At 35.8% G+C, this 13,745-nt stretch overlaps 2 protein-coding genes across 3 annotated transcripts; both read right to left on the bottom strand.

Annotated features, from left to right (window-relative positions):
* Positions 1–1,922: 1,922 nt before the first annotated feature.
* Positions 1,923–5,221, bottom strand: LOC118205043 (uncharacterized). The gene is made up of 10 exons (XM_085826626.1): positions 5,089–5,221; positions 4,637–5,008; positions 4,478–4,558; positions 4,117–4,375; positions 3,681–4,007; positions 3,290–3,586; positions 2,953–3,197; positions 2,796–2,873; positions 2,411–2,689; positions 1,923–2,311 (listed from the first exon to the last, which is right to left on the bottom strand). The coding sequence occupies exons 1-9, from the start codon at positions 5,094–5,096 to the stop codon at positions 2,563–2,565; spliced, it is 1,794 nt and encodes a 597-aa protein (XP_085682752.1). The 5' UTR covers positions 5,097–5,221; the 3' UTR covers positions 1,923–2,311; positions 2,411–2,562.
* An 88-nt stretch (positions 5,222–5,309) lies between these two features.
* Positions 5,310–8,357, bottom strand: LOC146993924 (uncharacterized). 2 transcript variants are annotated; one of them, XM_085826628.1, is made up of 6 exons: positions 8,260–8,357; positions 7,934–8,158; positions 7,778–7,834; positions 6,981–7,688; positions 5,533–5,837; positions 5,310–5,438 (listed from the first exon to the last, which is right to left on the bottom strand). In XM_085826628.1, the coding sequence occupies exons 2-6, from the start codon at positions 7,973–7,975 to the stop codon at positions 5,408–5,410; spliced, it is 1,143 nt and encodes a 380-aa protein (XP_085682754.1). In that variant the 5' UTR covers positions 7,976–8,158; positions 8,260–8,357; the 3' UTR covers positions 5,310–5,407. The 2 variants fall into 2 exon arrangements, with proteins under 2 accessions (XP_085682754.1, XP_085682755.1); XM_085826629.1 differs by having other exon boundaries at positions 7,934–8,348.
* Between the last annotated feature and the right edge of the window lie 5,388 nt (positions 8,358–13,745).

Here is a 13,745-nt window from a genome sequence, read left to right as displayed (position 1 = left end):
TACAAAAGGAAGTCATCACCGAAACCTTTCAGTCATTTTTATAACGCAAAATGTTTTTCACCAAGGCAAAGAGATGAGAAATATTCATTTAAATTCCCATTACCTTGTCTTGTACAAAAATCCTCGAGATAAAAGTTAAATTATGCATTTATCTAGACAAATGTTCCCCGGAAAAGTAAAGGCCTTTCAAGAAATTTTTCAAGATGCTACTTAAGCCCCTTTCAGTTACTTGTTGATTGATTTACGACCTGAAACAAGTGAAACGTTTCGCCTTCGTATAGGCATCTTTCCTGGGGATAAATACTATGTCTACCAGCCCCGACAGTTCATTTCAGTTTGAGACGTCGAATGGCTAACATGTCTTCTCCCATCGTGATCGATTTCGAAGGCTTTCAATGGATGCCTCATTGCTACGGGTTTAAAGAATTAGCCTTGTATTCTGTGCATGAAGGATATCACAGTTGATGGTCATTTTTACCTCCTCAACCTTGGAAAACATTATCACGATCTCAGCAAAAGTGTTTTGCCTGGGTCACAAGAAATCGTCATCACATGAACTGGAGTGAGGGTGTATTACCTTCTACTCATCTTCGTATTATTTTGCAATATTTGTCATCTGTTTACTCTGTCATATACGTGAAAGGGTTAGAAAAGAAATTATTTTTAGAAAATTTATTAGGTAGAGACATCATAAGTTTAGATTGTCCTAAGATAGAAAATTTTAAAAAGAAAAGTTCTTTAATATGTTCGATTCATGCAAATGGATTTAATTGCTGTGCTTTAACCAAAGCAGCTGGATTTGCGACCTATATAAAAGAAAGTGTGCAAGAAAAAGAGCTCATTTGTCATCAGAATGTCTCATCAGAAGGATGTGGATTATTTAAAATTGTTAGGAAAAAGTCGGACAAAAGCAGCTCTACTGAAAAAGTGCCCAAATCATCTCATCAAATCAGTTTGTGAATGCGTTTTAAATCTTCTAAAAGGAAACGTACCCATCACAAAACGCGTCAAAAATCGACTCACCCCATTCAAAAGAACTTTAAGAAAGCTAGCGGACAAAAAAGTACCTCTTTTTAAGAAAAGGCGTCTTTTGGTTCAAAAAGGTGACGGTTTCCTATCTTTCCTGATTCCTGCAGCAGTCAGCGTCTTATCCTCTCTTATCCATGGAACACAGTAAGAAATTTGCGCTGGTACCCCTGGATCGTATGCACCAGTTTGAAGATGAACATTTGAGTGATTTAGATACCCAAATTCAAAACATCTTAAAAAAGAAAATGGACGATGAAGAAAAGTCTAAATTGTACATCCAAGTTCTGCAAAAGTATGTTACATTTCCTCATGTGAACACTTCCGAAGAACAACCGCCTGAACAACGTTCTGAGAAAGATATAGAAAAAGAAATTATGCAAACAGTTCCTGTGAAGCAGAAAAGAACGGCACAGAAAATAATAGATTTTCTAAAAGAGCATCAGATTTCCTGGACACAGAATAAAGAACTCATTCTGGATGATCATGTGTTTTCTGGCTCTGACATTGTTCAGTTGATAAACTTTCTGTTGAGAAATAGAACTCAAAAACCTTTTGCCTTTGAACAGTTTAAAAATGTACTGAATGTTAACAACTTTCCTCAAGACTTTGTCAAAAACAAACATTTAATGAATGTAAAAACTATGTATGCTAGACCTAAAAGAAAATCCTCTTCGCAGCTGTGGCTAAAATTGTAATGACATGTGTAATACTTTGAGATATGAATAAAAGTTAATTTCTGATTATTTGTGTTATGTTTTTCTTTCTAATTAAACTAACATATAATAATAATTTTTGAAAAAATATAACAATTTTCTTAAAACAATAAAAACTTACCTTTCATGCCATTCTTTGAAAAAAGAAAAAACACCATAATTTTCAAACTTCTGTTTATTTTTTATCTAAATAAGTTTTTACACACAAGTACTGTGCATAACATCTTTTTACACACAAACATTTTTTGTACATACCATACATTTTTACAAAAGTTATTTTCAAAATCCAAATGGTAAGGTGGTCAAGTCTTGTTGGATTACCCTTTTATCCAACACAATTCTGTACAGTTTTGTTTCCGGTTTATTCACCACCTTTCTACTCTTCGCTTCTCGGGTGATTTTGCAGGGGTTGTGGAGAGAGATGATCTCACTTCGGTCGAGGCTGCAGACCAGACTTTTAATGGCTTCAAAATTCAGCAACTGGGAATTCCGGAAGTTCAATGAAAATCCTCGGACACTGCAGCAGGTTTTCCCAGTGGCCGTCTGGTATGCGTAGTTTTTCGGTCCTCCTGAAAAAATAAAACATCATGAGAAAAAAAGAGATAATAGAAAAAACATTAAACATTTTTTGGTACATATTAAATAAGGAACTTTTTAAAGGTGTTTACCTGACACGAAGGTTTTGATAACATCTCCATCCAGTTCGTCGGTAAATTCTCCTAAGAAGTTTCCTAAGGGGGGATCGTTGCAACCATTCGAGGCATAGATGATGGAATCTGTGTCGTGATACAGGACGTCTCGACCCAGCTTCTCCATCTCACTATACAGCTTGAGACGAGCCCAAGCTGTCGTAAAATGTTGGTCGAGGCATCCTGCGGTACAAACTCCTTTGAAGATTCCCAGCAAATGGCAGCCACCTCAGGCGTGGGAAGGAAGACATCCTTGATCTGAAAATAAAAGAAGAATCATAAGTTAACAGTTAAAAATAGTTATGAGTTAACAGTTTGAAACACACTAAGCTTATAGATGGATAAAATCGATAAGAAAACTTACTTTTTTAGTAGGATCCGCCAACATCTTGGCACCGTATGTACGTAGGTCAGTTGGGCTTTGTTGACGTTCATGCCCCATCTGAAACAAAAATTCAACATAAATCACAAAGAATTAAAAATGTTTACAAAAAGTTTAAGTCCAAAAGAAATCATCTTACCTGCGCCAGAAACTGTTCAGGGCCAACTTGGCAACTTGTCGACGCCCAGGTTTCTTGGAAATCTTTCCAGCGTCCAACTTGACGCCCTCTCTTCCTTCATACTGGCGAATGTACTTCAGTCTGGCTTCTTCCGTCACACACTCCGAAGGCCAACCGCTACTTTCCTGTTTGATCTTCAGAAAGAGATCAATGTAGGAACGAAACAGGGAAGTAGACGATTCTTTGAAATGATAGACTTCGTAAATCTAGAAAATAAAGAATAAATTTCAGTTATGACAAAAGATTTTAAATAAATTTGGGTTATGACAAATAATTTAAATAATCTTTGAATACTTACATGTGTGACGCGGTAACCTTTCTTTATCGCCAGCTTGACTTCTTCCGATGCCCACGTTCCGATAAGAGCTCTTTCATCGTCTGTGTGGGTACAGGAAGACTGAGACTGTAGAAAGTAACAAGTCCGACACAGGGGGAACATGAGCTTCTTCCTACACCGATAGGGCAGTACCGGGAGATAGAGATTCCGAGGAGGAATCACACGGCACTGGATAAGTCCAAAGTAATTTTCTATATCCCCAAAGCTTTCCGTAATGATTGTTGGATGTCCTACAGGGTAGACGCAATATTTGTTCACCTGTGAAATAAAACAAAGTCAAAAAAACATACATAAAAATCAGAAAAAACACATCATCCATGAAGAGGTTTTAAAATAATAAAAAAGTACGAACCCATGGATAGAGGGATGTGAAATCCACATATTTATCGTCTCCCTCGTGGAACAATTTGAGGGCATTGGTCCGTCCTCCGAAAAATGAGTCTCGAGGATTAAGCCGGTCCCTCAGATGGTGTTGCTCCAGGAAAGCTTGGAGATCCGGATTTTCCTCTTTTTCTCTCTGAAACTCATGCTCCCACATTTCTATGACGTGGAAACCCTGGGTGCGAAGCTTTCGTGTGGTCTCTTCCGTTTTCTCTCGCAACGTTGTCATGGAAACCCCTTTTAGCGGATGAATGACATCACCGTCATTACAGGAACTACACCCGTGGAAGAAACAGCCCTAAAATAATACAAATATATTAATAGTGTTCCACATGTAAATTAACATTAAAAGTGTAAAATCATTAAAAAAGAATCACATAGAAAAAGAAATGGTTATATTTTCTTACCTGAAACTGATAGATGGTTTGAGTTGCTTGGCAGAAACCGTCTACCGAGATTCCGGCGATTCTGTGCTCTCCGGAACCATTCAACGCATGTTGAATGGCAATGCCTTCCGAAGCAGCAACAAAGTCCAACCACCGGATCGAATCAGGGCTGTAATTTGTGGAGTTGACGTAGCCGTGTGTGGGTACCATGGCAATCGTGTTAGGCTGAATGTGGCCACTCCGATACGTTGCCATACACGCTGACGCAATGGTCACGTATCTGAAAAGAAAAAAAGAACAATTTCATGAGCATGATTAGTCTATAAGAACATAACTGTAAACATGATCATTACTGTATAAAATAATTAAGAAAATAATTTACTGGAATGGATCCACATTCGCCACATCCAAAAACTGGGCTCGAAACTCCAGACAACAGCGGCGAAGAATATCCACGTCCGATCTATGAATATAAAAAGAAAATGTTAAATATACGAAACATAAAATATAAAATTAAAGCAAGAAAAAGGAAAAAACATACCTGCAATAGGCCAGCATCTCGTCTTGAAAATTGAACACATCCCCCTTGTGTTCCTCATGCCAGGACAGAAATGCTTGTCGGGCTGAAGTGCTCATGGTATCCGGGCTGTAATAGTGGGGGTCCGGTAGCGGTCTGACATAACTCTGGTTTTCCTTCGAGTTAAAGAGATGAGGGAAGTATCCTTTCTTTAACTCGCTGAGACCGAAGCACCCCGGTAGTTTGGCCAACACCATAGGTAAAAAGTTTAACGAGTCTATGACCCGAATGTTGAGACTGGGGTGTCTTACTCTCATGATCATAGACCCGTTAGGGATCACCTCCGGCACTGTGCCTTGCTCCAGGAGCCAGGCCATCACGAACTGCCCATCGAACCTGTAAGTAAAAAAATATTATGAATAATATTGAAAGCATAGTCATAATTAAAGCATGCAAATTATAGGATTTTAACTTACCCTTTCATGTTGTGTGCCACGGCGGTGAAGCCCTTGTGTTCTGTAGAGAACAGCCAGACGCAGAAATCTTGGCATGCTTCGTAACCCGGGAACACTTTTTCAGTGCCGTCGGCATACTGATCCACCGCGAAATTTACGAGATGCTCCCCCGAAGACTGGTCCGTTTCAAAGTCAAAAAAGATGAACTTGTCCTCGGACTTCTTCGGAGCAACACGACGCAAATAACAGCGGTGCTCAGCAGCCACGACAAACTGGCCGCAAGACGGACATTTGGTGGTACCGCACTTATGCAGATCTTTAGGGCAATCCCGCCTCCGGATCACTTGGCAGCAGTCCCTGCACTGGTATACCTGTAACGACAATAATTTTTTTTAACATAACAATTTTGAGAAAATTATATGATAAATAACTTTGGTCATTAACATATATTTTCAAAACACTTACCCTATCGCAAAGTGAAAAGTCTTGGTTTCCAGTGAGGGCTTTGTGTGCTGCATAACAGGCATCGGATCGGCAGAGACGGTCACAGTCCGGGCATCGTTGGGGCTGGCCTGGAAACAATCAGTCCTTAGGCATATAGGGCACGCATTGGCACATCTATGGCTTTCCGGATGATCATACGGCTTTTCACATGCTGTGCAATAATGGTTGCTACGAAAAAACCCTTTCAGGGACTTAATGACATCATAATGTCCATCGTGAAGCCACAAATTGATCCGTTGTGCCCTCTCTCTTCCTTTGTACACCACCTAAGATACAGCAAGACAAAAACAAAATTCTCTTGAATTCCAAAAAATCAAAGTAAAAACAGTTTTTAACATTTAATTGCATACATAAAGCGATATAAAAATTCCTAATGCATTTAACATCGAAAGTAATTACATGCATGTATGTTAAAGTAAAACAAAAAAAATTTTCATCGTGAATTCATTTTTTATAGTTTAAAGTTTAACATCTTAATGAATTGTGTGCATGCATAAAATGAATCTAAAAATAAAAAATTCTTCATGCATTTTTTTTTTTTACAAGTCATATTTTTAACATCGAAGCGAACCGCATTCATGCATGCATTTATGCATAAAATTTAACGCAATCTAAAAAATTCGCCATGCATTCAGTTTTACAAGTTAAAGTTTTAACATTTAAATGATCAGAAATATATGCCTAAATGTTCACTTTTTGCTATATTTTTAACATAGAAACAAATTGCCTTTGTGCATACATGTAAATAAAATCTAAAAAGTTAAAGTATTCTAAAAATAAAAATTTTTAAAAGTGAAAGTTTTAACGAATTGCATACATAAAATAAGAAATTAATCTAACAATTTTATGTAAACTAAAATTTCACTATGCATTTAATTTTTACAAGAAATATTTTTTAACATCGAAGCGAACTGCATACATTCATGGATTCTATGCGTGAATATGCATAAAATATAATCTTAAAATTTAGAGCAAGTCAAAAATTCACCATGCGTTCAATTTTGACAAATTATATTTTTTAACATGGAAATGAAAAATGCATCATGCAGAAATTTTTCTCTAAAAATCATTCAAAAATCGGACATTTTAGAAATCAGTTTTTAACTGCTATATTTTTTAACATGTATACGAATGATATGTATGCATAAAAGTTAATCTTAAAATTTAAAGTTCACTGTGCATTTTGTCAAATTATATTTTTAACATGGAAACAAATTGCCTACATGTATAAACTATAATGTGCGCATCTCAAATTTTAAAACTATTCATTACCAAAATAAATTTTACAGTTTGTCACATAAAAAAGAAGTGAAATCAAATTACGATTTTAAAATAAATATGTAGAAAAAGTTTAGGTAATTTAAGGCTAATATTTATAAGCAGAAATATCTTGAGAAAAACTGACTTACCTGATTCAAATTTTCCGATGAGAAGACTGCAATTTGAGTATCCAGGTGCTCTTCAAATCTGGCAATTTCGGTAAATGTGCAGGGACCTAGAGGCACATTTGCGGCCACATGGAGTTCCTTGGCCCTGTTCACAAGAGCTGGCCGACTGCGATTTCTCATGGCATTGATGGCACTCGTATCTTTTTTCAAATGTGCTAAGGCATACACAATGGCTTTGGCACAGCACAGTCCTTCCTCATCGTACGGAATAGACAAAATAGACTGTTTTCTCAATCTGTCTATGAAGATATTAATGACTCTCCGATTTCCTCCGGCACCCACAGGTCGTCTGATGGTGATGACATCCACCGCGAATCCTGAATCTAGCTCAATTTTGTCTTTCGACTGCAACACTTTCATCACGGCAGCCAGAATCTTTTCCACTGTTAAAGTCGAAACTGTCATGAGGGAAGTACTTATCGGTTTATCCAGCCCTTCTGCTTGGATACAAAATCGGATGAGGTCCGAGGGACCCAGATTAGTTGTCGTTCGGCGAATGAGCTGCTCAAACAGTTCCCGGACGGTGTCCGGAATTCGGACCATCGGGATGCGTTGTACGTTCTGAGGCAGCCGTTTGATATCTATACTAGCTCGGAAGGTAATCTCCTCGGCCTGATATTTATGGTTTCGGCGACGAGACGTTTCTTCGAGCACAATCGCCTCATCGATCTGAAAAATAAAAATAAGTTTCAGTAATAATGAAACATTTTCAAAAAGACATTATTTTAATAAATCATGCAAAAAAGAAAAATACACACCGAACGTTCATCGGAACCAGCCATAAAAACAGACCCACGAGCTGATGACGGAGAAGTCTAAAAATAAATAAATGCATTTTTAATACTGAGAAAAAATATTCTAATAAAATCTAAAAATGCTGAAATACTTAAATAAAGATATACTTAAATATTTACCTCAAATCCGGAGCCCACTTGATAATACAAGGGTAGATCCATAGGATTTTCCAGAAAAATCTGATCCACTTCATCGATTAATTATCAAAATAAAATAAAATACGTTTAAAATACATTCAAATAGTAATAAAATACGTTAAATAAAAAAGTGCGTTAAAAATACGTGTAAAAACTTACATCGTCATCTGAGTCCCGAAAAGGAAAGTCAGGATCTTCAAACAGGACCTGGCAATTAAAAATTTAAATAAATAAAAGATTCAAAAAGAAATAAAATTCGTGTTTAAAATAGTAATCTAGACATTAAGTACAAGCGAAAAAATACTTACATTAGATGCAGAATAAGTTCGTTTAGCAGACATCGTGTACAAGAAAACGAAATGGCGCAGGAAAATGACAGAATCAAAATGACGTTCACTCAGCAAGAATCAGAGTAGAAATGATGAAATCGTGAAAGCTAGCGAATTTATAGGCGATATATAAGAAACAAACACGCTGATTGGCTGAAATAAGATAGATATTGTTAGCGGAATGCTGATTGGTTGTTAAGATTGTATACGTTCGCCACGGCGGATGCAGAAAGCGTGAAGCGGTTTCGACAGGCTGCAACGTGAAAGAGATGACGTTTACCTGTTCCCCCCCAGCCTATGACGTCATGGTGATTTTCGCTCCAAACGGAAAAATAACAGGTTTGATAACGTGAAGGGCTTAGCCGAGCGGTAAAGCGCTAGACTCCCATCCCAGAGATAGCGAGTTCGAATCTCAGCCGTGGAGTTACTTTTAAAATTCAGAGAAAATAATATTAATTTCCACAAAAATTCATTAAAGGTAATAAGTAAAATAATGATGTACTAAATAGTTAAAAATAATAGTTAATAATTAAAAAGTTAAAATTAAAATGACGTATTAAAAATTAATCAAATAACAAAATAATATTAATCACATGTCAAATAATTAAAAATAATAAATTAAAAGTGATGTCATTCCAAACACGTAGTTCAAGAGTTCGTTGCCATAAACATAAAAAATAGTGTCGATGCCACACAATAAAAATGAAACTTCCAAAAAACTTAAATTCTGAAATTTCTATTCACTCCTACTTCCACTTTCAAACAAACACTTCCACTTCGAAACCACTCAACTCCACTCAACAACATGGCGGCACTTCCGGTCACGTGATCCAAGCCACGCCCCTTTTCTGTGACGTCACTTCCGTAGCACGGTTACCTGCGCTTACTACTCAAACGGTTAGAAAATTTGCTACATAGGTGTATCTAGACAAGGGCCCAGTGCAACTCAAAGCGATTTTTTCGAAATTCGAATTCGAATTTTTTTTTTATTTTATGTTTTGTGACGAAATCGCGTCATTTTGAGACATAATGGGCTATAGGAAAGCGAGATTTTACTCTACACATTCCATTTTCAAATCGTCATGAAACGTAAGCACTTAGATATTTTACGAACTTAAAATAAATTTCTTGTTTCAATAAATAGATTAAATACGAATTTATTTAACAAAGGGAGCTTAACACCTTTTCAACGGGATATTTTCTAAAAAAGTTTATTTTTAAAAATGTACAGTTTATTTTTCTTTGTTTTTTGGACACGTAAAACTTTCATCCATGCGACTGCTTTTACAAAAAGAATTTTGGAAAACTGATAATAGTTTGTACCCTTAAAAAGATTTTAAATGAAGCTTCTGAGTACACTTCGCATATTTTGCTTGCATATTTTTTTTTCTTCAACGGAAAGTTGGTTAATTTTTTATTAGGATAATAATTATTTGCATTAAGGGAACCTCCTTTATACCATTTGAGTTCTTAAGATTTTGCAAAGGGAAGTTGGTTAATTTATTTATTAGGATAATTAATATTTGTATTAAGGGATATTGCTTATTTCATTGTAATTTTGCTATACGTAATAATTTTTTTATGAATTTGTTCTGCAGAGTAAAATTCTACGCTGTTTTTAAATTTAACGTTTGGTGTTCCTTTCAGCCATTTTTCCGGTACATTTAAAAGCCAGACGAAGGCTGGCAGCGAAGCTGCTAGTATTCTGTACAAGCTTGATGTAAAACTTGTTTTATTAGATTTCCCTCCTTTCCCAACAGCACGAAGTTTCGAGATCTGGTCTCATCCGGTGGGCTAATAATTGATTTACCCACTACAATATTATTACTACCTTCTAATGAACTTTTTTCTAGTTTTTTTCATTTCTTCTATTAACAGTTCTCCCTTTTTGTCTTCCTCACTTAAAAACTAACGTCTAAATCTCTCTTTAAAGAACTATCAGCAGGTTTATTCTTCTTCTGGCCTTCCCTCCGTGCTCTATTCGGTTAGTGATTGGGAGCTATAGATGTGCAATCTTTAATGAAGCTCCAACACTTTTACCTGTACATGTATGTATCTAAATGAAACTGGCTCGTTTTGATGTTATAGTAGCGAAACACCAAAAAAAATCTTGATTTAAATGATGATTATTTAAAAAATTTAGCTGGTATTTTAAGGATGAGAATTTACACTAACTGCTGATGATTCTTTATTTAAGTTATCGTGATTATATGTTATAGTGATGAAGAATATGATTAATTGAGTATGATGGTAATAAAATTTTATGTGATAGTACTTTTTATTTAGGTGATTTTTTTTATTTGACGACTTCAATGATGATTGTGGAGATGATATATAGTTGCGTTTGATCAGTATGGAATGATGATGTTATTTGTGTGATGGTGGTTTATTTTATTCTGACGATGGTGATAGTGATACGATGGTTTAAAATGATGATGTGTTTTGTGTGGTGAGCAAAAATTTAGATGATTTTTATGATGATATAGATTTGACTGATGACGATTTTGTAGCTGATATGATAGTGATTTATAGAATAATTTAGAGGGTTTCGGCAGTGAAGACGATGGTTAAATGACGATGAAGAAGATGATTTGGGTTACATTGCTTTCTATTTAGGTGAACTGGAGGATTATAATTTATCTATCTCGACGATGAGGTTATTGACGATGATATATCCGACGGTTTAAACTGATGATATGTTTTGGATGATGGGGGATAATTTAAATGATTTAGATGATGATTTTGATTTATCTGGTGATAATTTTATAATCTATATTCTGGTGATTTAGATAAAAATTTAGATGATCATTTACATGGTTTAGATGATGAAGATACTGATCAAATGAGAATGATGTTTTTGATGATGAAGATTTAGATGATTATACTGATTTTTTTGTTGATTTGAACGATGATGATTTATCTTAATTTGGCGATGATTTCAATGATGATAATGATGATATATATATGATGGTTTGAAATGATGATGTCTTTTGAGTAGTTATGATTATTTAGCTGACTTAGATGCTGATTTAAATTTAGCGGATGAATTTGATTGGATTTTGGAGATTTATATTTAGATGATGATTTCAATGGGTTAGATACTGATTTAGATTATGATTATTTAAACAATACTAGGGTCATCTGAAAAATCAATTTCCCGCACACCATAATAAAACAAAGCACTATGACTTTTAAAGACCTACTGCAAAAGATACAGCTATATTTCAGCTGCTTCTCAGCATAACAAGCATCGGATCTGTACCAATTGTTATATCCTCGGTTAAGTATATCCAGTCCGGTCTCATAGAAGTCTGCCGCCTGGGAAGGAAGGCAGCCTGTCATAGTTGCCTGCAACATTTCTCTTGTGGTAAAGTGATGCCTGGACAGGAAAATCTTCAGATGCAAGAACAAGTGGAAACACTTGAAAACAAGATGGGAGCTATAGCATGGAGGATTAGACACCTATGGAATTCGCCGTATGCATCAGATGTTGTCGGGTACAACACAACACCAGCACTGATCACCCCAAACCATTTGTTCTGAATTTTGACCGTAGCACCACTCGCCAAGAAGTTAATGAGCAGAATGCCTTTCTTGTCCCAGAATACCTTGCACATCAATTTCCGTGCATATAGTGTCTGCTTGAAGTTCGTCCTGGCACGGGGATCCCTGTGACGCCAATTGGTTGAGAGTTTCTAATTTCCTGGGGTGAAGTGAGCATTCCACATCTCATCACCTGTAACGATCCTGTTGCGGTACTTGTTACCGTCATCGTAGTATCGCTAGAAAAAGGTCAATGCTGCTGCCATGCGTTTCATTTGTTGTTGCGGTGTCAGGTTCTTGGACACCCAACTGGCTGACAATTTTCTGATAAACAGAAGTGTTTTGTGACGATTTCATGCACCACAATTCGTGATATCCGAGGGAAGGCTATTGAATTGTGCAACTGTAAAGTGAGGATTCTGCAGAATGCATTGACACACATGTTCCATAAGGCCGTGATTTAAAGACGGATGGCCAACGGCAGCGCTGTTCATCATGGATATTTTGCTTACCTTCTCACCAACACACCAAAACCGATATACCAACGACGAAACATTAGCTTGCTGATCACGTCTGATCCCTCAACAAAGTGCAACAGAAATTTGATTTCGATCGATACACTACCTTCCGTGCGTTAATGTAAGCATTACAACGACGTTAATGTAAACCTTAAGCCTTCAAAATTACAGCTGTTGCATACGATAGTCACACATACAAACTATCGGCTTCGCGTTTCGGTCCTTCTCAGCGCCATCGTTTTGCGGATATGGGAAACTGACTTTCCGGATGACCGTCGTATATAAACACTGTGAAATAAGTTGCCCATGACAAAAAATATGGTGAACATAATGAACGACTTCAAATAATAATAATAGACATAAATACATAAAGCTACCGAAAAACATTTGTGGATTTATGCTTGTTGCAAACGCTAAGTGATTGCTTCGATATCAAGTTAAAAGAAAACGAAACTTGACTGATGGAAAGAACATAAAACCCGACTGATTCAAAGAACACAAAACTTGACTCTGGAAGAATATAATATTTGTCTGTCTGTAACAACATGAGTATTTCATTTTAAAGAAATAAATGCGAAATACGACATCGATAAGAAATTCAGAAAAAGCTCTGAACTTTGTAATAAATAATTCTGTGATAAATTTCCGATTGTGTGCTGAAATTGATTAGTCTTAAATTTTTTGTAAACCGATAAATTTCGTTCGATAAAATGATTTTAATATCTGCTGGCTTTAGTTCTTTGTGTTTAAGTTCTGATTATTCTAAATTAATCGCAAATGTAGTCAATCAAGTAAAAATATTATCAATATATATTTTTGAATTAATTACATATTTACTTAACAGCCCGGACTTTTAAGTGAGCACTTATTGTTATTTACGCTTATACATTATCTCTGGTTTTTAATGATATTCTGTACTGTTCTAAAACACAGCGTTGTTATTCGCTTGAATGCATATAAATGGATTGTTACGTAGAAGCTAATACTCAATTATTCTCGAAACTAAACAGATCGTATACATTGCAACTCATTTTTCTCAAACAAAATGTTGAAGATTCAGTGATTTGTCATGGTGCTGAATACATTAAACCTTTTTATCCGCCGATAAATATTATATTCTTTCTATTCCTGAAAGCGAAGCAGTCAAACTGTTTTCTTCTTTTACGAATAGAACAATTCTACGCTTAGCTTTCGCTTTAAAGCTTTCTAGAAAATTTTTGCATATACTTTAATTTTATTTAGTGTGCAAAATGTATAGTTTTGAAGCGATTCAAGAGTAGTTTGAGTAAATCCTAAATAGTTCTTTTAGAAACTATAAAGAGAATGTTGAAAGCAAGCACAAATCGCTTATCTCTGGAAGATTTTATTGCATTTATATTGTCATTAAATTTTGAAACTTCGGAT

The sequence above is a fragment of the Stegodyphus dumicola genome, chromosome 11 (genome assembly GCF_044657685.1).
Source record: "Stegodyphus dumicola isolate Sdum_Otavi_A_Nest chromosome 11, ASM4465768v1".
Taxonomy (NCBI): Eukaryota; Metazoa; Arthropoda; class Arachnida; order Araneae; family Eresidae; genus Stegodyphus; species Stegodyphus dumicola.
Note: the sequence above shows the minus strand (reverse complement) of the source record. Positions and strands in the feature narration are given on the sequence as shown.

Coding starts and splice junctions, on each gene's coding strand:
- LOC118205043 (XM_085826626.1), bottom strand. Junction 4,559..4,636: donor GAGATGCTGGCCTATTGCAG/GTATGTTTTTTC, acceptor TTATATTCATAG/ATCGGACGTGGATATTCTTC. Junction 2,690..2,795: donor TGGCGGATCCTACTAAAAAA/GTAAGTTTTCTT, acceptor TTTTATTTTCAG/ATCAAGGATGTCTTCCTTCC.
- LOC146993924 (XM_085826628.1), bottom strand. CDS start 7,975: ATGGATCTACCCTTGTATTATCAAGTGGGCTCCGGATTTGAG. Junction 5,838..6,980: donor CATCGGAAAATTTGAATCAG/GTAAGTCAGTTT, acceptor GCTGTATCTTAG/GTGGTGTACAAAGGAAGAGA. Junction 5,439..5,532: donor ACTTTTCACTTTGCGATAGG/GTAAGTGTTTTG, acceptor TTGTCGTTACAG/GTATACCAGTGCAGGGACTG.